The 23,475-nt window shown below is 47.2% G+C and overlaps 1 protein-coding gene across 1 annotated transcript; it reads left to right on the top strand.

Annotated features, from left to right (window-relative positions):
- The first annotated feature begins 355 nt into the window (after positions 1-355).
- On the top strand, positions 356-21,837 carry RSPH6A (radial spoke head 6 homolog A). The gene is made up of 6 exons (XM_065920647.1): positions 356-1,002; positions 8,385-8,619; positions 14,979-15,743; positions 17,190-17,334; positions 18,089-18,206; positions 21,600-21,837. The coding sequence occupies exons 1-6, from the start codon at positions 356-358 to the stop codon at positions 21,835-21,837; spliced, it is 2,148 nt and encodes a 715-aa protein (XP_065776719.1).
- The last annotated feature ends 1,638 nt before the right edge of the window (positions 21,838-23,475 follow it).

Below are 23,475 nucleotides of genomic sequence, written 5' to 3'. Positions count from 1 at the left end.
CTTTGCCTTTAAAAATTAAAAAAGAAAAAAAGATTGCCGGTCTGGGGTATGGTGTCATCTCTGGTGCCTGCCTCCGTGTCAGCTGTGGGATTGTGCAGAAGCTGGTGGGCGCAGGAGGTCCCCCAACCCGCCCGGGAAGACTGCAAGCCCCTCTGGCACGGGGCTGCGCCTGCGCGGAAAGCAGCTTCTTGGCCGCGCATCCCCGCGCGCCCTGTCCTGGTAACGGCCCGCCCCCTCGGTCCCTAGCAACCGGCGCCGCTAGCCCAGCGGCTGCTGAGTGCACACAACACGGGCGACTGGTCTGGCCTGCCTATCTGCAAGCCTTCTTCCTGGAAGTCTGCGATCCCTTTGAACTATGGGGGACCCTCCACCTGACCCCGAGCCCCCTTCTCAGCCGACCTCCAGCCGTAGGAGCTCGCAGGTCTCCGAGCGGCGGCGCACCAGGCCCTCGGTCGCGCCCCTGGTCCACGAGGAGCTGCAGCAGATACCGCTTGACCCCCAGATCCTGCGCGGCAGTCGGGAGGCGCTGTCAAACCAGAGCAATCTCCGCGGCTGGCCACAGAGCGCCAGCCTGACCCCAAACGAGAACCTGGTTTTCCAAGCCGAGGACCCTAACGTGAACCCGGGGTTTCCCGCAGAGGTGCAGCCCCAAGCTTACCTGAGCGAGGGCAGGCTCCAGGCCAGCCAAAACGCCAGCCTAATGCTGCAGCAGCTACAGCAGGGTGAAGGCAACCTATTTCAGCAACTGGAGTCTGCCTACCAGGGGCCCCCGGCAGACCTCCTGGGCCAGTTCACCATGTACCAGAGAGAAGACCTGCTGTTCAGCCAGGGCACAGAGCATGGGCCCTACATGACGGATGACCCCACTCTCCAGTTCTCACCCTCTGAGCTGGGCTTCATGTCCTTTAATATGGAGTTGCCTGAGCCAGAACCTCGCGAGCTGGCTGTGCAGAATGCCAAGGCCTACCTGCTGCAGACCAGCATCAATAGCGACCTCAGCCTGTGAGAGAGGGCCCCGGGAGTGGGGCGAGGGAGGGGCCAGGCCAGGAGACACCTCAGCCAAGACCCCACCTCCTCGTCTAGACGAGATTGCTCTTCACTGAGAATCAGCGACCACTCTGGGGGCATCGAACTCAGACTGGGAGTCAGGGAATAGATGACCACATTAGTTAGCATTTACTTACCAGACTGTGCCAGCGCTTCACAGGTTAACAGCTGGTTCTCATGGCTGAGCTTAGCACATCTGTTTCAATTCTGAAAGAAAAGTGAAAGTCACTCAGTCCAGTCGGAGATTTTGCGACCCCATGGATTGTAGCCTGCCAGGCTCCTCTGTCTATGGAATTCTGTAGGCAAGAATATTGGAGTAGCTAGCCATTTCCTTCTCCAGGGGATCTTCCCAACCCAGGGATTGAACTCAGGTCTCCCGCATTTCAGGCGGATTCTTTACCATCTGAGCCACAGGGAGGGAAACTGAGATGCAGAGAAATTAGGTCCCATGTCCAAAATAACACAGCTTAGGTATGGTAGATCCAGGATTTCAGCACAAGTGATTTGGCTCCTGAGGCCCTATTATCCACTAACATTTCCTGCCTGGGAAAGGGATTTGCCAAAGCCATGTATATGCAGTCATAGCCCCCCGTCACATCCTCATGAAGCTGACACTCTAGTGGGAGAATGGACAATAAACGTAAGATGATAACAGCTAAGGTGAGCAACAGGGCAGAGTAAGGGGGATGGGAGTGGATGTTAAATAGTACGAGGTCAGGGAAGGCCTCTCTGAGGAAGTTACATTTAATCAGGAACCTGAAAGAGGTGAGAGAGAGCACCTTGTGGGTAAACTGGAGGGAAAATTGTCCAGACATAGGACACAGCTTAAAGGCTTGGGAGCTTGCTATGTTTGAGGAACAGCAAGGAGGCTGGTATAACTGGAACCAAGGGAGGAAGCAGGAGAATGAGAAAAGAGTTGGGAGAAGTAGCAGGTCTTGCTCAAGCACAAAGCTGACCCCCATTCCTCCCATGCTCAGAGCCTGCCATGGCTCACCAGTGCCTTCAGAAGAAGGTTCATGCTTCTCGTAACAGCCTTCAAGGTCCTATGTAATTCAACCCCTTCACCCTCTCCAAATGTCATCTCTAGTCAGCTCCTACCTCAGATCCTAGAATCTAGTCAAAATTAACCTCAAAATAAATAAATAAATAACCCACAGCTCTTCCCCAATAGCACCCATCCCTTGGAAGTTTCAAGGTCCCTTAATGGGTCTTTTCTCTTTCTTTTTTATTTTCTTTGGTCATGCCACATGGCTTGCAGGATATCAGTTCCCTGACTGGGGATTGAGCCTGGGTCATAGCAACGAAAGCCTGAATTCTAACCAGTAGGCTACCAGTGAGCTCCCTCAAGTCCCCTATTGAAAAGCTCTCTCTCCTTCTTACCATTCCCATGTCAATGATGGCTCTCAACCACACCCAGCACTGCTGCCAAATGGCTACTCACAGAAGAGGCTTAGACAAACATGATTTGAAATTAGTCCAGGTGAAAGTAAAAGTGAAGTCGCTCAGTCATGTCTGACTCTTTGTGACTCTACGGACTGTAGCCCCCCAGGCTCCTCTGTCCATGGGATTTTCCAGGCAAGAATACTGGAGTGGGTTGCCATTTCCTTCTTCAGGGGATCTTCCCAACCCAGGGATTGAACTCGGGTCTCCCACATTGCAGACAGACTCTTTACCATCTGAGCCACCAGGTGGCTCAGAAATTAGGCCAACTTGGTTTTCAATCCTGACTGTGCTACTATGACCTCACATTTTCTAAGCTTCAGTTTCTTCATCCGGGGAGTGAGGATCATAATTTTTTCTCAAGTGTATGTGGTGAGAATTCAACATTGCTCTCAAGTGCTCAGCATAGTACCTGACCCAGCTGAATGGAAGTCATGCTGATACTGTTAATACTCCAGTCTCCTTTCCTGCCTCAACCCCTCATCCTCACTCTGCTCCAGCCACAATGACCTCAATATTTCTCCAACATCCCAGGCACACCCTCAGCTCAAGGTCTTTACACTCCATTCTCAATCATGTCATCTGCAACCATGGTAGTTTTGCTTCTTCCTTTCTAAAATTTTACATTTTCTTTTTCATGTCATATTTCATTGGCTGGGCTCTCCAGTGCATTTTATAGAAGTGGCAAAAGAAGGCTTCTTTCCAATCTCATAGGGGAATTATTCAGTCTTTCACCATTACATTTGGTGTATGCTGCAGCTTACACATGTCTCCTCTTTATGAGATTATAAATGTTATATTCTATTCCTAGTATCCTAGGTTTTTAAATATCATGAGTGGATATTGAATGTTAGTTTCTCTGCACTTATTGAGGTGATCTCACATAATCTCTTTTAACATGTTAATGTGATGAATTAATTTTTTCCCTTATTTTTCTAATATCAGTCCAGTCTAGCATTCTTGTTAGCCCAATTTAATCATGGTGTGTCACCTTTTAGGGGCTTCCATGGCTCAATAGTAAAGAATCTGCCTGCCAATGTAGGAGATGCAGGTTGCATCCCTGGGTTGGGAAGATCCCCTGGAGAAGGAAATGGCAATCCACAGTATTCTTTTTTTTTTTTAATTGAAAGATAATTGCTTTACAGAATTTTGTTGTTTTCTGTCAAACCTCAACATGAATCAGCCATAGGTGTACATATATCCCCTCCCTTTTGAACCTCCCTCCCGTCTCCTGCCCCATCCCACCCCTTTAGTTTGATACAAAGCACCTGTTTGAGTTTTCTGAGCCATACAGCAAATTCCCCGTTGGCTATCTATTTTACATGTGGTAATGTAAGTTTCCATGTTACTTTTTCCATACATCTCACCCTCTCCTCTCCTCCCCTCCCCCCATGTCCATAAGCCTATTCTCCTATTCTCTGTGTCTGTTTCTCCATTGCTGTCCTATAAATAAATTCTTCAGTACCATTTTTCTAGATTCTGTATATATGCATTAGAATATGATATTTATCATTCTCTTTCTGACTCACTTCACTCTATATAATAGATTCTAGGTTCATCCACTTCATCAGAACTGACTCGAATGCATTCCTTTTTAATGGCTGAGTAATATTCCATTATGTATGTGTAACACAATTTCTTTATCCATTCATCTGTTGATAGAAATCTAGGTTACTTCCATGTTCTAGCTATTGTAAATAGTGTAACAATGAACACTGGGATACATGTGTCTTTTTCAATTTTAGTTTCCTAAGGGTATATGCATAGGAGTGGGATTGCTGGGTCTTATGGGGTTTTATTCCTAGTTTTTTAAGGAATCTCCATACCGTCTTAGTGGCTGTATCAACTTACATTCACATCAACAGTGCAAGAGCGTTCCCTTTTCTCCACATCTGCTCCAGCATTTATTGTTTGTAGACTTTTTGATGATGGCCATTCTGACCAGTATGAGGTGATATCTCATTGTAGTTTTGATTTGCATTTCTCTAATAATGAGCAATGTTGAGCATATTTTCATGTGTTTGTTAGCCATCTGTATGTCTTCTTTGGAGAAGTGTCTGTTTAAGTCTTTTCTCCACTTTTTGATTGTGTTGTTTGTTTTTCTGGCATTGAATTGTATGAACTGCTTGTATATTTTGGAAATTAATCCTTTGTCAGTTGTTTCATTTGTTATTATTTTCTCCCATTCTGAGGGCTGTCTTTTCACCTTGCTTATAGTTTCCTTTGCTGTGAAAAAAGTTTTAAGTTTAATCAGGTCCCATTTGTTTACTTTTGTTTTTACTTCCATTACTCTAGGAGGTGGGTCCTAGAGGATCTTACTTTGATTTATGTCTTTGAGTGGTCTGCCTATGTTTTCCTCTAAGAGTTTTATAGTTTCTGGTCTTAAATTTAGGTCTTTAATCCATTTTGAGTTTATCCTTGTGTATGGTGTTAGGAAGTGTTCTCATTTCATTCTTTTACATGTAGCTGTCCAGTTTCCCCAGCACCATTTATTGAAGAGGCTGTCTTTGCCCCATTATATATTCTTGCCTCCTTTGTCAAAAATAAGTTACCCGTAGGTGCATGGGTTTATTTCTGGGCTTTCTGTCTTATTTGATTGGTCTATGTTTCTGTGTTTGTGCCAGTACCATACTCTCTTGACGACTGTAGCTTTGTAGTATAATCGGAAGTCAGGAAGGTTCATTCCTCCAGCTCCATTCTTCTTTCTCAGGACTACTTTGGCTATTCAGGGTCTTTTGTGTTTCCATATGAATTGTGAAATTTTTTGTTCTAGTTCTATGAAAAATGCCTTTGGTAATTTGATTGGGATTGCAATGACTCTATAGATTGCATTTGGTAGTACAGTCATTTTCACAATATTGATTCTTCCTACCTAGGAACATGGAATATCTGTCCCTCTGTTTATGATATCTTTGATTTCTTTCATTCAGTTCAGTTTAGTTCAGTTGCTCAGTCATGTCCGACTCTTTGCGACCCCATGGGTTGCAGCATACCAGGCCTCCCTGTCCATCACCAACTCCCAGAGTTTACTCAAACTCATGTCCATTGCATCGGTGATGCCATCCAACCACCTCATCCTCTGTTTTCCCCTTCTCCTCCCACCTTCAATCTTTCCCAGCAACAGGGTCTTTTCCAATGAGTCAATTCTTCGCATCAGGTGGCCAAAGTATTGGAGTTTCAGCTTCAACATAAGTCCTTCCAATGAATATTCAGGACTGATTTCCTTTAGGATGAACTGGTTGGATCTCCTTGCAGTCCAAGGGATTCTCAAGAGTCTTCTCCAACACCACAGTTCAAAAGCATCAATTCTTCGGCGCTCAGCTTTCTTTATAGTCCAACTCTCATATCCATACATGACTACTGGAAAAACAATAGCCTTGACTAGACCAACTTTTGTTGGCAAAATAATGTCTCTGCTTTTTAATATGCTGTCTAGGTTGGCCATAACTTTTCTTCCAAGGAGTAAGCGTCTTTAAATTTCATGGCTGCAGTCACCATCTGCAGTGAGTTTGGAGCCCCACAAAATAAAGTCTGTCACTGTTTCCACTGTTTCTCCATCTATTTGCCATGAAGTGATGGGACCAGATGCCATGATCTTAGTTTTCTGAATGTTGAGTTTTAAGCCAACTTTTTCACCCTCCTTTTTCACTTTAAAAAAAAAAATTTTTTTTATTTTTCTCTTTCACTTTCATCAAGAGGCTTTTTAGTTCTTCTTTGCTTTCTGCCATAAGGGTGGTGTCATCTGCATATCTGAGTTTATTGATATTTCTCCCGGCAATCTTGATTCCAGCTTGTGTTTCATCCAGCCCAGCATTTCTCATGATGTACTCTTCATGTAAGTTAAATAATCAGGGTGACAATATACAGCCTTGATGTACTCCTTTCCCTATTCAGAACCAGTCTGTTGTTCCATGTCCAGTTCTAACTGCTGCTTCCTGACCTGCATACAGATTTCTCAAGAGGCAGGTCAGGTGGTCTGGTATTCCCATCACTTCAAAAATTTTCCACAGTTTGTGATGATCTACACAATCAAAGGCTTTGGCATAGTCAATAAAGCAAAAAATAGATGTTTTTCTGGAACTCTCTTGTTTTTTCAATGATCCAACAGATGTTGGCAATTTGATCTCTGGTTCCTCTGCCTTTTCTAAAACCAGCTTGAACATCTGAAAGTTCACAGTTCACATATTGTTGAAGCCTGGCTTGGAGAATTTTGAGCATTACTTTACTAGTGTGTGAGAAGAGTGCAATTGTGCGGTAGTTTGAGCAGTCTTTGGCATTGCCTTTCTTTATTGAAGTGAAGTGAGGTGAAGTCGATCAATTGTGTCCGACTCTTTGGGACCCCATGGACTGTAGCCCACCAGGCTCCTCTGTCCATGGGATTCTCCAGGCAAGAATACTGGAGTGGGTTGCCATTTCCTTCTCCAGGGGATCTTCCCAAACCAGGGATCGAACCCAGGTCTCCCGCATTGCAGGCAGACGCTTTAACCTCTGAGCCACCAGGGAAGCCCAAAGTGTCTTATAATTTTCTGTGTATAGTTCTTTTGTCTCCTTAGGCAAATTTATTCCTAGATATGTAATTTTTTTTGTTGCAATGGTGAATGTGATTGATTTCTTAATTTCTCTTTCTGATTTTTCATTGTTAGTATATAAGAATGCAAGTGATTTCTGTGTATTGATTTAGTATCCTGCAACTTTGCTAAATTCACTGATCAGCTCTAGTAATTTTCTTTTACTTTCTTTTAATTTGTTTAGGCTAGACCAGGTCTTAGCATGTGGGATCTAGTTCCCTGACCAGGAATCGAACCTGGGGCCCCTTGCATTGAGAGCATGGAGTCTTACCCACTGAACTACCAGGGAAGTCCCTGATTAGCTCTAGTAATTTTCTGATACTATCTTTAGGGTTTTCTATGTACAATATCATGTCATCTGCAAACAGGGAGAGCTTTACTTCTTTTCCAATGTGGATTATTCTTATTTACTTTTCTTCTCTGATTGCTGTAGCTAGGACTTCTGGAACTATTTGAATAATCCCACAGTATTCTTGCCTGGAAAAGTCCATGAACAGAGGCGCCTGGTGCCCTACAGTCTTTTTTTTTTTTTTTAGTTCTACCACTTTATTGCTACCAACCCATCTCCCTCCACCCTCATGCACACATGCTCAATCATGTAACCCCATGGACTGCAGCCCGCCAGGCTCCTCTGTCCATGGACTTTTCCAGGCAAGAGTACTGGAGTGGGTTGCCATTTCCTTCTCCAGCCCTACAGTTTTTCCATAGCGTTGCAAAGATTTGGACAGGACTGAGCAACTAAACAGCAACAACATCCTTTTAAGAATGCTAGGTACCACTTGCTAATAATTTGCTTAGAATTTCAGCATATATAGTTCTATATGAGACTGGCATGGACTTTCCCTTTCTCCTACTTTCCCTGAGTTCTGGTATCAAGATTATGTTAGACTCATGAAATGTCTCAGGACTTATGCGTATGCTGTTCCCTCCAAGTGAAACACTCTTCCTTCTGATATTTGCACAGTACACCCCCTCACTGAATAAGATCATTCAGATCTCAGCTTAAAAGTCACCTCGTTGAGGCTCTCCCTGGCCTCCTTATTTAAAACTCCTCCTATCTCAAACCATCTCCTATCCCTGGCATTTCCAATCCCCGTTCCCTGCTTTGTTTATCGCCCTATAACTACACACTTTTGTATAGTTTGTATATTTTGCCCATTCGGTTACTATCTGTCTTTATCACCAGACTGTCAGGTCCATCAGTGCAGGGACCTTTTCTCTTATCTACGGTGTCCCCAGCACCAGGGACAGGGCTAGATACACAACAGCGAGCTCAGCAAGCTGAGTGATCAATGTCCCCCACCTCCTACTCCCCTCTCCCTGAGGCAGGTATGAGCACCTGGTGAACCTGCTGACCAAGATCCTGAACCAGAGGCCGGAGGACCCCTTGTTCCTCCTGGAGTCGCTGAACCGCACCACTCAGTGGGAATGGTTCCACCCCAAGCTGGACACGCTTCGGGACGACCCGGAGATGCAGCCCACCTACGAGATGGCCGAGAGGCAGAGGGCGCTGTTCAGCCGGAGCGGCGGCGGCGAGGGCGAGCAGGAGATGGAGGAGGAGGTGGTGAGTGAGCCACTGGGGAGGGGCAAGCGGCAGAAAGAGTGGTGGGACTGGTCACAGAGGGCCTTGAACGCCAGGCTAAACTGTTTGGGCCTTCTCCTGAGGCCACTGGGGCACCACCAGAGGGTGTGAAGCAGAGGAAAAGTTGTAGAAACCTGACTCCAGCACCACATGGAGGCAGAGGCTGGTTTCTTCTGCCATCCTTTCCTCCTTTCTGCAAAATAACTGCTTCGTGTATATTTTCTATGAAACCCACTACCTTCTGGAGTTTTTCAACACTCAATGTGCCTTCTATCCCCTGGACTCACTTTCCTCTTTTGCAAATTGAGACCTGCTAACAAGTCTTCCACCCACGACTCATGAACATTCTACTATCCTTGGAATATTTAATTCCATGATTTTCTTTCCAGCATTGTGTTCAGTCGCTCAGTCATGTCTGACTCTTTATGACCCTATGGACTGTAGCCCGCCGGGCCCCTCTGTCCATGGTATTTTCCCAGCAAGAGTACTGGAGTGGGTTGCCATTTCCTTCTCCAGGGGATCTTCCCAACCCTTGGACTGAACCTGCGTCTCCTGCGTTGGATGGTATCTCCTGCATTGGATACAGCATTGGATGATGGCTTAAAATTTGGCTGAAATGTTCTTTCACTCGTTTAAGAAACATTTTGGGGGAACTTCCCTTGTGGTTCAATGGTTAAGACCCCACTCTTCCAATGCAGGGGGCACAAGTACCTCCCCTGGTCAGAGAACTAAGATCCCACAAGCCCTGTGGTGCAGCCAAAAAGAAAGAAAGATAAAGAAACATTTGTTGAGAACTCTCTGTTTATGATAATTCTGACATCTCCTAGGTTTAGGAGTGTAGGCTCATTTCATCCCTGAAGCAACCTTAAGGCAAGTGCCATTTATTATTCCTATTCATGGAGGAAGGACTTAGAGGGCTCAAAACTAGAAAAGACAGGACGAAGAAGGCAGGGCTGTGTCCTCCAAAGCCTGGGCTATCATCTCGGTCATCTCTGCAGATGCTGTTGGTCTGTGCTCACGTCTCATGCTTCTGAAATTCTAGGATTCTGGCCACAGGGGGGTGAGATGCTGAGAGAACCGGGAACGATCCTCTGACCAAGGAATGAGCCCTTGGGTGAGCAGAGCGCAGGTGGGAATCTGCTTAGACAGATTAGACAGATAAGAATTCAGACTTATGGAGAAGGAAATGGCAACCCACTCCAGTATTCTTGCCTGGAAAAGTCCATGGACAGAGGAGTCTGGCGGGCTGAAGTCCATGAGATTACATGACTGAGCATGTGTGCACGAGGATGGAGGGAGATGGGTTGGTAGCAATAAAGTGGTAGAACTAAAAAAAAAAAGAAGAATTCAGACTTAGACAAGTCTTAGACACGAACAGTTTTACCTGAAAATACGGTTTTAAATTTTAGATCAGCAGTCTCGAAGTCTCTCAGGAGGTCGCACCGCCTTAGACCTGCACTCTTCCTCCCCGACTGCCCCCAAGTCGCACCCACATCTAGCGCCAGTCCCTGATGGCCCCGCCTTCTTAGAACGCTGTGCCTTTGGAGGCTCCACCCCGGCCCCGCCCCCTGAAATATAATCCTGAGGGAGGCTCCGCCCTCTTCGAAGCCAAGTCACTAGAGGCCCCACCCCTTAGAACTTGGAGGTGGGGTTTTTTTGGTCGCTGTTTTTTTGATGTTTGCTTTTGGAGCTGGAGTTTATTTTTGTTTTGTTTTTTCTGTGTTGAATGTTATTTTATTTTATTTTTTTTTCATTTATTTTTATTAGTTGGAGGCTAATTACTTTACAATATTGTCGTGGTTTTTGTCATACATTGACATGAATCAGCCATGGATTTATATGTATTCCCCATCCCGAACCCCCCTCCCACCTCCCTCTCCACCTGATTCCTCTGGGTCTTCCCAGTGCACCAGGCCCGAGCACTTGTCTCATGCATCCAGCCTGATGTATCCATCCTGTCTGATGCATCCATGCATCTGTTTCACCTTAGATAATATACATGTTTCGATGCTGTTCTCTTGAAACATCCCACCCTCGCCTTCTCCCACAGAGTCCAAAAGTCTGTTCTGTACATCTGTGTCTCTTTTTCTGTTTTGCATATAGGGCTATCATTACCATCTTTCTAAATTCCATATATATGCATTAGTATACTGTATTGGTCTTTATCTTTCTGGCTTACTTCACTCTGTATACAGGCTCCAGTTTCATCCATCTCATTAGAACTGATTCAAATGAATTCTTTTTAATGGCTGAGTAATATTCCATGGTGTATATGTACCACAGCTTCCTTATCCATTCGTCTGCTGATGGGCATCTAGGTTGCTTTCATGTCCTGGCTATTATAAACAGTGCTGTGATGAACATTGGGGTGCATGTGTCTCTTTCAGATCTGGTTTCCTCAGTGTGTATGCCCAGAAGTGGGATTGCTGGGTCATAGGGCAGTTCTAATTCCAGTTTTTTAAGAAATCTCCACACTGTTCTCCATAGCGACTGTACTAGTTTGCATTCCCACCAACAGTGTAAGAGGGTTCCCTTTTCTCCACACCCTCTCCAGCATTTATTGCTTGTAGACTTTTGGATAGCAGCCATCCTGACTGGCGTGTAATGGTACCTCATTGTGGTTTTGATTTGCATTTCTCTGATAATGAGTGATGTTGAGCATCTTTTCATGTGTTTGTTAGCCATGTGTATGTCTTCTTTGGAGAAATGTCTGTTTAGATCTTTGGCCCATTTTTTGATTGGGTCATTTATTTTTCTGGAATTGAGCTTCAGGAATTGCTTGTATATTTTTGAGATTAATCCTTTGTCTGTTGCTTCGTTTGCTATTATTTTCTCCCAATATGAGGGCTGTCTTTTCACCTTGCTTATAGTTTCCTTTGTTGTGCAAAAGCTTTTAAGTTTAATTAGGTCCCATTTGTTTAGTTTTGCTTTTATTTCCAATATTCTGGGAGGTGGGTCATAGAGGATCCTGCTGTGATTTATGTCGGAGAGTATTTTGTCTATGTTCTCCTCTAGGAGTTTTATAGTTTCTGGTCTTACATTTAGATCTTTAATCCATTTTGAGTTTATTTTTGTGTATGGTGTTAGAAAGTGTTCTAGTTTCATTCTTTTACAAGTGGTTGACCAGTTTTCCCAGCACCACTTGTTAAAGAAGTTGTCTTTTTTCCATTGTATATTCTTGCCTCCTTTGTCGAAGATAAGGTGTCCATAGGTCGTGGATTTAATATGAGGTTTGTAAAAGGGCAAAATTATTGCGGGTATCTGTGGCCTGTGCATGGTTCTAGGAAGAAAATCGAATTTGTTATTCAGCATTTTGTATTTATTTTTCTGTGTGAGGGGCTCTCATTCCTCTCATTTTCTATTTCTTTCAAATGGAAAGAATTTCTGTTTCTTTTATGATCCCCAACAGCATTTATGGAAAAACTGTCCTTTCCCCTGCTTTGAAAATGCCACCCCTGCCATTCATTTACACCTGTATGCACTCCTGTCTGTTTCTGGAGTCCCTGCTTTGTGCCTTGCTCTGCAGATGGTTTTCTGTCCTGGGACTCTCCTGCTTGTTGTGTACAATCGCTGCATAGCAGGTTTGGCTGTACAGTTGGCATAAGGCTCCCCATCACTGCACCTCTGTTTTGAAAAGTTCCTCATTAGTCTTACGTTTTTAGTTTTAAAGAAACTTTAGTTATTATTCTTGTACTTGTTGTCAACAGAGATCACTTTAAGACAGGAAATAGATGTCACAGAAATGAAGACAAGTGGCTTAAGCAAGATAGTTTTTCTCACACCTAACAGTCAGGTGCAAGCAGTCTAGAGTTGGCAAGGTGGCTCCTCAGCAAAGGGATACTGAGGGCTATCTTCTCCCCTCTCTCTCCCTCATCCCTCGCCCTTACTCCATCTAAACCAAGAAAGCAGTTTTCAGGATCATAGGAGCCTGGGTATAAACCCTATCTCTGACCAAGGCAATCAGTAAGGGTCACTTTGGGCTGCGGGGACTTGGCCCAAGCAGTCCAGCAAAACATTTCACTGTGCTGAGAGTGGGAACAGTTGGGGCAGCATTTCTGCGAGATCATGGAGAGTGCCAGTGCTCCCCTCCCTTCTGTTCTGCTATCATCATGTTGACGCTTGGTACGTTGTTTATCACTTTATGTTCGAACAATGACTACTACAGCCTCAGACATCATATTTCCACACCAGTGCCCCGAAAGGGGAGTGGGGAGCTCTTCTCAGTATGCCCCCCCCCCCCGTTTTTTTGGTTGAGCTATGCGGCTTGTGGGATATTCATTCCCTGGCCAGGGACTGAACTCAGGCCACAACAGTGAAAGGGCTGAGTCCTAACCACTGGACCACCAAGAAATTCCCTCCCACCCACTGACTCCCTTTTTTTTTAAAATCCAGGGAGCAAGGGAATTCCCCAGCAGTCTAGTGGTTAGGACTTGGCCCTTTCATTGCTGAGGGTGCTGGTTCAGTCTCTGGTTGGGAAACTAATATCCCACAAGCTGGGCAGCATGGTCCAGTCAATCAGTCAATCAGGAGCCCCTCAGAAAATCTCTGCTTGCATCTTATTGGCCAGGTTGGGTCACATGACCATCCCTGGCTGCAAAGGAGGCTGGGAAAGTGACTGTGGAGCTTCTCCACTTCTCCAGCCTGGAGAAAGCAAGCAATGGAGAAGGGGATTGAGGATGGTGCTGATTCAGTGGACTGAACCTAGCGAACCCAAGGCCAGGAATGTAGCTGGACCCCATGCCAAGCTGGCATTCAGAGATTCCCCTGTGCTCTTAATTTTTTAAATTCCATCCAATTGCCAGTAGGAAATCTTTTCCCCCAGATCATAGATACGATCTTCCTAGAAAATGGGAGAAAGAAAGAGGAAGCTTCCACAGTTAATAGAGGAGTTAAAGAGTAGAGGCTAAGAATATGGCCTCTGGAGCCAGACCAACCTGGGTTCAAACCCAGCCAACCCACAGAAGTAATTTCTAAGCAGGGGGACAACAGCTGTACTTTCTCTCCACCCAGTTACAAATTGCAGAGGGAGAAAAGGAGAGTCTGAGCTGCCATTTGGTCCTCACTTGCTCCAGTCAACAGTGACCAGAGGGCAGGGTGACATAATTTGATCATGGTTGGTGGGGCCACTCCATTGCCAAGTGGATGGAAGACATTCCCAGAAAGAGGGTGATCGCCACTGGCTCACGGGCCAGGCACACACTCCAAAGAGAGTTTCCTTTGCTCATTCACTTAGCTTCCCTGCTGGCAGCGCAGTGAGTCTGGGGATTCAGTTTTGACTGTCCCACTGAGTTTCTGGTGTAAATGTCAATTAGGCAAAGAAGCTTTTGCCCTGTGTTTCAGATTGCAGGAAACTGCCAGAATCACTTTCAAAATCATGGTGTTCCTCCTATAGAGTATTAGTCAGGGTGTGCCATGTCGAGCTGAGATAACAAACAGTGCAACAAGCCCACCGGCTTATCATCACACAGTTTATTTCTCGCTCACACTACCTACCCATCCAGGTTGGACTAGGAGGTTCGGCTCATCAGCTACTTGAGATGAATGGTGATGGAGATGCCACCGTGACTCAGGTCCCCACAGTTGCAGAGCAGGAAAATCAAGGCCTAGCAAACCCCACATGGCTTCTTACAGCTCCTGCCTGGGTGTGACCCGTGTCCCTTTCACTCCCATTTCAAGTGGTCAGAGCAAGTGACATGACCAATCCTGGATGCGCAGGGGTGGGGGTAAGAATGTATAATACCCCTGTGGAGAGGGACTTCTAATATTTGTGAATAAGGAGCCAGTCTAGCATTCATAGAAAGAGGATACAGTACTTGTTCCTTTTATCAATAACACTGAGTTCACAAATGGAGCTTTGAAGAAAATGTAAATGCATTATACACCTTTAAGAAAAAAACACAGTATGTTTGTCCCCAAATCTTTGACATCAACTATACAATTTAAGGGCTTCCCAGGTGGCTCAGTGGTAAAGAATCTGCCTGCCTATGCAGGAAATGCAGGTTGGATCCCTGGCTTGGAAAGATCACCTGGAGGAGGAAATGTCAACCCCACTCCAGTATTCTTGCCTGGAGAATCCCATGGACAGAGGAACCTGGTGGACTATAGTTCATGGGGGTTGCAAAAGAGTCAGACAGAACTGAGCAACTGAGTGCTCACACAGGTACTATTTAAGCATCATCGTCCCTTGGCACACACAACCATACATCAGTGGCCAGAAATGGTTGCATGAGCAACTGGGTTACCGAGTAGTTTAAGTCTCTGGACTCTAGAGAATCAGCATGGGGAGCAAGGCTTCAACCTGGTTCCCTCTGCCTTCCGCCCCCTACCCCACCCCCCTGCAGGCTGAGACCGCGGTGCCCAACATCATGGAGAAGGCCTTCTACTTCGAGCAGGCCGGCGTGGGCCTGAGCTCCGATGAGAGTTTCCGCATCTTCATGGCCCTGAAGCAGCTGGTGGAGCAGCAGCCCATCCACACCTGCCGCTTCTGGGGTAAGATCCTGGGGCTCAGTCGCAGCTACCTGGTGGCCGAGGTGGAATTCCGGGAGGGCGAAGAGGAGGCGGAGGAGGAAGAGCTGGAGGAGATGACAGAGGGCGGCGAGGTGATGGAGGCGCACGACGAGGAGGAGGGTGACGAGGACGAAGACAAGGCCATGGACGTCATCCCCAAGCCCACGTGGAAGCCGCCGCCCATCATCCCCAAGGAAGAGAGCCGAATTGGCACCAACAAGTACCTGTATTTCGTTTGCAACGAGCCGGGCCGGCCGTGGATGCGGCTGCCCCACGTCACGCCGATCCAGATCGTGCAGGCCCGCAAGATCAGGAAGTTCTTCACGGGTTACCTGGACGCGCCGGTCATCAGCTACCCGCCCTTCCCGGGCAACGAGGCCAACTACCTGCGGGCCCAGATCGCCCGCATCTCGGCCGCCACGCACATCAGTCCCCTCGGCTTCTACCAGTTTGGCGAGGAGGAGGGCGACGAAGAGGAGGAGGGCGGAGCCGGGCGCGACTCCTACGAGGAGAACCCCGATTTTGAGGGCATCCCAGTCCTCGAGCTGGTGGATTCCATGGCCAACTGGGTGCACCACACGCAGCACATCCTGCCGCAGGTGAGGGCGGGACTCCAGCCGCCCAGGCCCGGGGTCGGGGGTGGGGGTGTAGAACCAGGTGTGACTCGGAACTAGCTATACCAAGCACCTGCTGGCAGCGAGGCATCTGTGCTCTGTAGTAGTCCTCCACGCATGCATCCATTCATTCATTCAACAGATATCGGTTGACAGTCCCCAGTCAGAAACCTTTGGGACCAGATGCCTCTTGGAATCCCGAATTTTTCAGATTTGAAAATGGTGACATTGGAATTCCCTGGTGGTCTAGTTGTTAGGAGGGGCTTTCCCCGGTCACTCAGCGGTAAAGAATCTGCCTGCAATGCAGGAGAGCTGGGTTGGGAAGTTCCTCTGGAGGAGGAGATGGCAACCCATTCCAGTATTCTTGCTGACTCCAGGCTTCTAGGGGCGGGGGTTTGATCTTTTGTCAGGGAACTAAGATCTGACAAGACGAGTGGCATGGCAAAAAAAAGCAAAAAGTACTTATAAAAATGAGAGTACTTTAAAAATACACAAAAATAAAAAGATGACACAGTGCACATACCATATATTACATGACACGTCAAGGAGGCGCTGGGGCTGCAGCCCATCTTTAAAGGTGTCACTATTTCTGCAGCAACATTGAACAGCCTCTCATCAGTCAGGTCAGGATTACAGCCAAATGACTCATGAAAAAACTTTTGCTTTTCAAAGCTTTTCAGATTTTGAAAGTGTGGATAAGAGGTGGTGGACCTGCATTTACTGAATGTCTAGTTTGTCTGAATTTTACATACAGTTATTTATCCATTCAAGGAAGCACCTGTTGTGTGCTAGGAACTTTTTTATTCATTCATTTATTTGATAAACATTGATTATGGACTCCAAATAACTGCTTTTGAGATTGCTATAATGGCCATTCCCATTCAGTTGCTGAAACTGAGGTCTGCTATATGCTCTGGATTTAGATTCACTCATTCATTCAACAAACGTTTACTGAGTCTTCAGTACTTCTTTCAACCCAGCAATAATCCAATGAGAGAGGCACCCATGACACCCCCATTTCACAGATGAGAAAACAGAGCATCATATGGGCTGTTGAATGTCAACTCCACAAGGGCAGAGATGTGGGGTCTCTTTTTCTCGAGGACAGGAGAAACAGGACAGCACCAGGAGCACTGAGTGTATATAGTAGGTGCTCCTTAAATATGCAATAAGTGAATGGATGGATGGCTGCCTAAACGGAGCCCACAGAGGCTGAGAGAGGAGGGGTTCCCGCCTCATCACAGCAGCTCTCTCGGCCCATTCTCCCCCACCCTCCTGTCTGTGCAATTCACCCTGACCTTTACCCACACCTGGGTCCCTGGGGATAGAACTGGTCCCCAGTGTCCTGCCTGGCCCTTCACCGCCTCCCAGGGAACAGAGCCTGGCCTGCTCCCTGGGGCTACCAGCTGACCTCCTCCTCCCCACCGGCAGGGACGCTGCACTTGGGTGAACCCTTTGCAGAAGACAGAAGAGGAGGAGGAGTTGGGGGAGGAGGAAGAGAAGGGAGATGAAGGCATAGAGGAAGTGGAGCAGGAGGTCGGGCCCCCGCTGCTGACCCCGCTCTCAGAAGACGCAGGTAAGAGCCCCACACACAGGCCAGTGGAGGCTGGGAGAAAGAGAGGGGAAGCAGCTCACTGCACCTCTGTCACACTCTCATCTCTCACATGGGCAGCCCATGGGGTTATAGGAGCATGTGCATCTTGTGGGCCGTGTCTGGCACATGGCAACAGCCCAGATGGTGACACATGGTCTTTTGAGTCCCACATGGGCTTGGAAAAAGGGAGCGAGAGCTAGGGTGGCCTCCCCAGAGGAGGCAGGACTTGAGCTGGATGTTGGAGGACTTGCGGTTGGGACCTCAGGTACGGGAAGGGAGGAAGGAGGAGAGGCTGAGAGTGGGTGAGCAGACAGAGTGAGGATGTGAACGCAGATTTCCATGAGTCTGGAGCCTGTACCCCGTCCTCTGAGCCCTGGTTCAAACTGATGGCCGACCTAGAAGGGGAATCACAGTGGCTCCCGGGGTCAGGGGCCCTCGGGGCTCACTGCCACCCTGCCCAGGAGGTGAGATAAGTGTCTCCATTGCCTGGGTGTGATCACTGAGGCTCAGAGAGGTGGAGTGGCTTCCTCAGGCCACACAGAAAGAGTGGTCAGAGCCAGGGTTCAAACACGGAAGCCAGGGCTGTTGGTTCCCGCAGTTCCCTTCATGCCCTTCACGTCCTCCCTCTTTGCTCCCTCCCGTCCTTCTCTCGCCTTCCCTTCTGGGGGGCTGTGCATTGCAGGGGCGGGCGGCAGCCCAGTCTCTGACCTCCCTGGTGCTCTCTGCTCCCCTCCAGAAATCATGCACATGGCACCGTGGACCGCCCGCCTGTCCTGCAGCCTCAGCCCGCAGTATTCCGTGGCGGTCGTGCGCTCCAATCTCTGGCCGGGGGCCTATGCCTACGCCAGTGGCAAGTAGGTCTTCTCTTAGTTTTCCCCAGCAGAGGGCGCTCCTACAACTTCATCAGAGTCTGGCGTGGTGGGGCAACCCACCAGGGTGGGCAAAGATCGGATCGGCTCCCTTCAGGAAGCCCCTATGGGCTGATGTCTTCACTCCGAATCCAGGAGTTCCACTAGGGTTAAAATCCCAGACCAAGAAATCCCAGACCAAGAAGGTGTGAGCCTCTGGGATGAAAGAATGGAGGCTCAGAAAGGGGAAGGAATTGAGTCAGGGTCACACAGCACCTGCAGGATTCAGACCTGGATATCTGACCCCCCTGGCCCAGGTTCCGTGCTGTATGAGGCATGGAGCCAGACAGGACTCAGACGTCCCCTTTGGGATGGCCCTTAGAGGGACAGAGTCTCATCTCTGGGGAAGCTAACTTCTTCCCTAAGTCTCCTGGACAGTTCTTCCAATCTGAAGGGTCTTCTCTCTATGGGTAGAAATCTTCCCCATCAGGATCCCTTCACCGGTCGTTTCCAAAAGGTCTGCAAGCCAAAGTCATTTCCATATCCTCCCACCTCAGCGACACACTCCAAACAGTCCCTCCGCCTCTCACCAAGTACATCGCAGCTTTTCCGCTCACGGGGCATGCACTTACCAGCGCTGTCCGCCAGATGGCACGACGACTTTTCATAGCTTTTCCTTTTCCATCTCAATGATGAACCTGCACGGGGTTCGCTACTGGGAATCACAAAGAAAGGTGGGATTTCTTGTAATCTTCATAATTTATCCACATTCCTGGCAATTTCTTTTTCGCTTCCAGAAGCGTGGAAGGGACATGCTTGCTTTTACCAATGCCCTTCTGGCCCCACTCTGATTTCCCAACATTCCTCTGAAAGCAAGAGATCCAAACTAGGAGCTCCTCTCACCCACCCATCCTCCACTCCAACCACCCATCATCTACCCTCCCTCCCATCCACCACCCATTCAGGCATCCATCTATCCCCACTTTGTTGTTTATAAAAGACTCTGGAATGTCACTGTTTGCCAGCTGTATGCTGGGCCCCAAGCACTTTGTTGAAAAAGCAGATCTGAATCTGGGAGCAGGCAGAGGAGGCATAGGTGCCAACTGCACATGGAGCCTCACCCCCGTCCCCACCCCAGTCAAATATTCAGTTCCAAACTGAGAGAAGTACCACTAGGGAGAGTGGAGGGACAGATGACAGCTCACAACTGTCATGTCTAGGGATCAAGGAAGGATTCCTGGGAGAAGCAGCCTTGATCTGAAATCTTTGAGGGAAAGAGAGAAGTAACCAGGGGACATTCCCCTTCTTCTTTTATTATTTTTTTAACAATTTAAATCAGATTTATTTATTTATTTTGGCCGAGAGACTTGCAGGATCTTAGTTTCCTGACCAGGGACTGAACCCAGGTCCTGGCAGTGTAAGCACTGTGTCCTAACCACTGGACCTCCAGGGAGCTCCCTAGGAGGACACTCTAGACCAGAGCTTCCTAAACTGCGAGTGGATAGGACTCACCAGGGGCTCTGGCTAAAGCGCAGTTTTTGGTCCCCTAGGTCTGGGTTGGAGCCCAGGACTCTGCCTTCCTAGCAAGTGCAGCCTCCTGGGTGAGGCGCTGGTTCCTGGACCCCAGGAACCAGGGCTGGCAGAGGTCTGGGGTTTCCAAGGAAGCAGTGATTTTGAAGCCTCCGACAAAGAGATCTGGAGGAAAAGGATTCTCAAGGGAACAGCAAGGCTGTGAAAATAAAGTCAAATCCAAACTGCTCACCAGGGCAAACTGTCTGGCTCTCTCCCTGACTCTCAGGCTCTTCCCTTTTCTCCCACTTATTCCTCTTTGCTTCACCCATTAAAAGTCTGGGGAGAGGTGAGTTGGTGGGGCGGGAACCCAACCAATTACATCCTTGTTTATTATTAGTATCCTCCCTCTAGAATGTAGGCACTACGGCAGCAATTCTTTTTTTTTTTACGGCAGCAATTCTAATTCTTTTTTTTAACATTGATTTGTTTTTAATTGACGGATAATTGCTTTACAATATTGCTTTGGCTTCTGCCAGCAATTCTAATTCTTGTCTAATTTGTTCACTGCTAGGCTCCCACAGCTAGATCAGTGCTGGCCAATGTATCTAAAATATGAGCCACATATTTATGTCTGCATATTTATGTCGAAAATTTAAATTTTCTAGTAGCCACATTCAAGAAATAAAAAGACGGGCAAAATTCATTTAATATGTATTCAACTCCAAATATCCTAAATATTCTTATTACAACATGAAATCAATAATGTAAAAATTGTTAATGAGCTACTTTGTATTTTTTCATACTAAGTCTTCAAAAGCTGGAGTGAAGGTTATAGTTGCAGATCTCAATTAGGGTGCTGAATTTTTTTTTCCCACACCTCACAGCCAGTGGGATCTTAGTTCCCCAACCAGAGATCGAACCCACACCCCACTGCATTGGAAATGCAGAGTCTTAACCACTGGACTGCCAGGGAAGTCCCTTAGGTACTAAATTTTCATCAGAAATACTTGACCTGTATTCAGATTTCACAACATTTACAATTGAAAAAGTAGATTCATGTGCCCAGATTGTCCCAGACATACTTGGATGTCTTCCAATAAATGAAGTATTGGTTTTATAGTTTAGATTAATTAAAATTAAATAAAATCCACACCATCCAACAACAGCAAAACATACATTCTTTTCAAGTGCATATGGAACATTCCCCAGGATAGACCAAATGATAAATTTAGAAAGATTAATCATATAAAATATCTTCTCTTACCACACTGGAATAAAATTAGAAATCAGTTAAAGAAGGAAATTTGAGGGAGTTTCCTGGTGGCACAGTGGTTAAGACTCTGAGCTTCCAATGGAGGGGGTGCAGGTTCGATCCCTTCAGGAAGCTAAGATCCCACAGGCCTTGAAGACAAAAAAACCAAAACATAAAATAGCAATATTGTAATAAGTTAAATCAAGACTTGAAAAAAAAATTAGTCCACAACAGCAACAAAAAAATCTCTTAAAAAAAGGAAATTTGGGAAATTCACAAGTATGTAGGAACTAAACAGCATAGTCTTGAACAATCAACAGGTCAAAGAAGCCACAAGTGAAATCTGAAAATTAAATAAAATTCGAAATTCAGTTCCTCTGTCTCACCAGCCCCATTTCAAGTGCTCACGAGCTATGTGTGCTGTTAGACATTGCAGCTCTGGACACAATCTGGCAGTTAGGAAGATGCCCAGTAAATAGTGAAAGAACAAATGAACAGGGAAACCTGGTGGGCACATTGCACTCTACCGCCCACAACTCTGCAGGCATGCTGTGCCTACACTGGGTCCACCTTTAACAAAAGTCCAGGCTGGGATCTTTGAGGGAGGACTTGCCAGCATCTCTCTGCCCCTCCAGGAAATTTGAGAACATCTACATTGGCTGGGGCCACAAGTACAGTCCTGAGAACTTCAACCCGTCCCTGCCAGCCCCCATTCAGCATGAGTACCCCAGCGGCCCAGACACGATAGAGATGAGCGACCCCACAGTGGAGGAGGAGCAGGCCCTGAAGGCTGCCCAGGAGCAAGCCCTGGCGGCTGCGGAAGAAGAGGAAGAAGACGAAGAGGAAGATGAGGATGAGGACCAGGATGACTGAGGCCCCCTAGCCCCCTTCCTCAAGCAGGTAGCTAGCAGGTTTTCCCTTATACAGAGTTATAGCTTGATTTTTTTTCACTGTAGGTTTACTTTCTGCCCCTGGAGGACAGGGGTAGAAGAGGAAGGTAACTGCTCTAAATAAAATTTCCCCAGGGCATTTGGGTGAGTCACTCAATCATTTGTTCACCATGTCTGTTGAGAGGACCTCAGAGTCAGGACTGTAGCACTTTGCTGTGTGCTCTCCCCTGTGTTCATTTATTCATTCATCTGGCCATCAAACAACTCTTGAAGTGCCACCCCTGGTCAGCCCAGCCCTGTGCTGGGGACACAGCAATGACCAAGTGACCCCAGATTTACTCTCCCAGGGCTGGATACTCTATGAGAGAGACAGATGCCTTCCTCAGGGAATGACAACCCGATGGGGGAGCCCAGAGGACTAACAGAGCTTATGAGCTCTGGCTCATAAATGGTCAAGAACAGAGTGGTAAGGCTCCAAGCAGAGGGAACAGGGTGTGCAAAGATCAAAGAGCAAGAAAGAGTGTGATGTGCTGGGGTAGATGCTCAAACCTCATTTTTGAGACATGATGTGAGGAGTCAGTGGTGACAGATAAGGCTGGAAAGAGAAGTTGGCAGGAACAGATTACCCAGGGTTGAACTCTGTCCTGAGAGCCCTAGGGAGGCCATGGATGGAATCTGAACAGGGGTGGGCCAGCCCTGATCGTATTTGGGCTTTAGAAATACCTCTCTAGATCCCAAGTGGAAAGTAGATAGAGGGGTGAGACATGGATCTGGGAGAGCGGAGACAGGGCTGATACAGGGAGAGTCCAAGCAGGAGAGGAGTTTCGACCGAGCCTACAAAGAGGAATGGGTTGGAATAGAGGAATTCAGGTGACAGAATGCAAAAGACTTGGGAATTGTAATCAGGGAGTGAAGGGAAATGGCAGAAGTCTAGGGAAACACCGAAATCTGCAGCCTGGTGACTGGAAAGAATGGCAGTGTTGCCCCTAAAATGACACAGGAGAGGAGTGGGATTTGAAGTAAGATTGTCAGTTTCATTCAAGATCTGTGATGGGAACAGGAAGGGAGGGACACTGACTGTTAGGGAGCTGTTGGGATCAGGAAGAGATTTTGGATTACTAGTGGATTATTGGGATACCGAGGGTATTGCAGGGATCAATCAAATTTTGGTGGGCGTTGGAGGAGTGAGTGAGGTTGTTGAAGACAGTGGAGTTGTGGAGATATATAGGAGTTTGGTGGAAAATGTGGAGCTGTTCAGTTCAGTTCAGTCGCTCAGTCGTGTCCGACTCTGCGACTCCATGGACTGCAGCAGGCCAGACCTCCCTGTCCATCAGCAACTCCCGGGGCTTACTCAAACTCATGTCCACTGAGTCTGTGATGCCATCCAACCATCTCATCCTCTGTCGTCCCCTTCTCCTCCTACCTTCAGTCTTTCCCAGCATCAGGGTCTTTTTGCTGTTAGTATTAATCAGTATTGGGTCAGATGAAGTCACTGGAGTTTTATGGAGACGTTGGAGATCAATGAGATGTGCAGGATCATCAAGGGTGGGGAGGAAGGGTTGGAGATGCTGTGGTCAGTCGGGGACTTTAAGATATAAGTGTAAAACACTGGAGGGTGTAT

The sequence above is a fragment of the Muntiacus reevesi genome, chromosome 2 (genome assembly GCF_963930625.1).
Source record: "Muntiacus reevesi chromosome 2, mMunRee1.1, whole genome shotgun sequence".
Lineage (NCBI taxonomy): Eukaryota > Metazoa > Chordata > Mammalia > Artiodactyla > Cervidae > Muntiacus > Muntiacus reevesi.
This window is presented reverse-complemented; position numbering and strand designations above follow the sequence as displayed.

Excerpts from the sequence above, each read along its gene's own strand:
- RSPH6A (XM_065920647.1), top strand. The coding sequence starts at position 356 with ATGGGGGACCCTCCACCTGACCCCGAGCCCCCTTCTCAGCCGACCTCC. Across the intron at positions 1,003-8,384 it reads ATCAATAGCGACCTCAGCCT|GTATGAGCACCTGGTGAACC; the intron begins GTGAGAGAGGGC and ends TCCCTGAGGCAG. Across the intron at positions 8,620-14,978 it reads AGGAGATGGAGGAGGAGGTG|GCTGAGACCGCGGTGCCCAA; the intron begins GTGAGTGAGCCA and ends ACCCCCCTGCAG.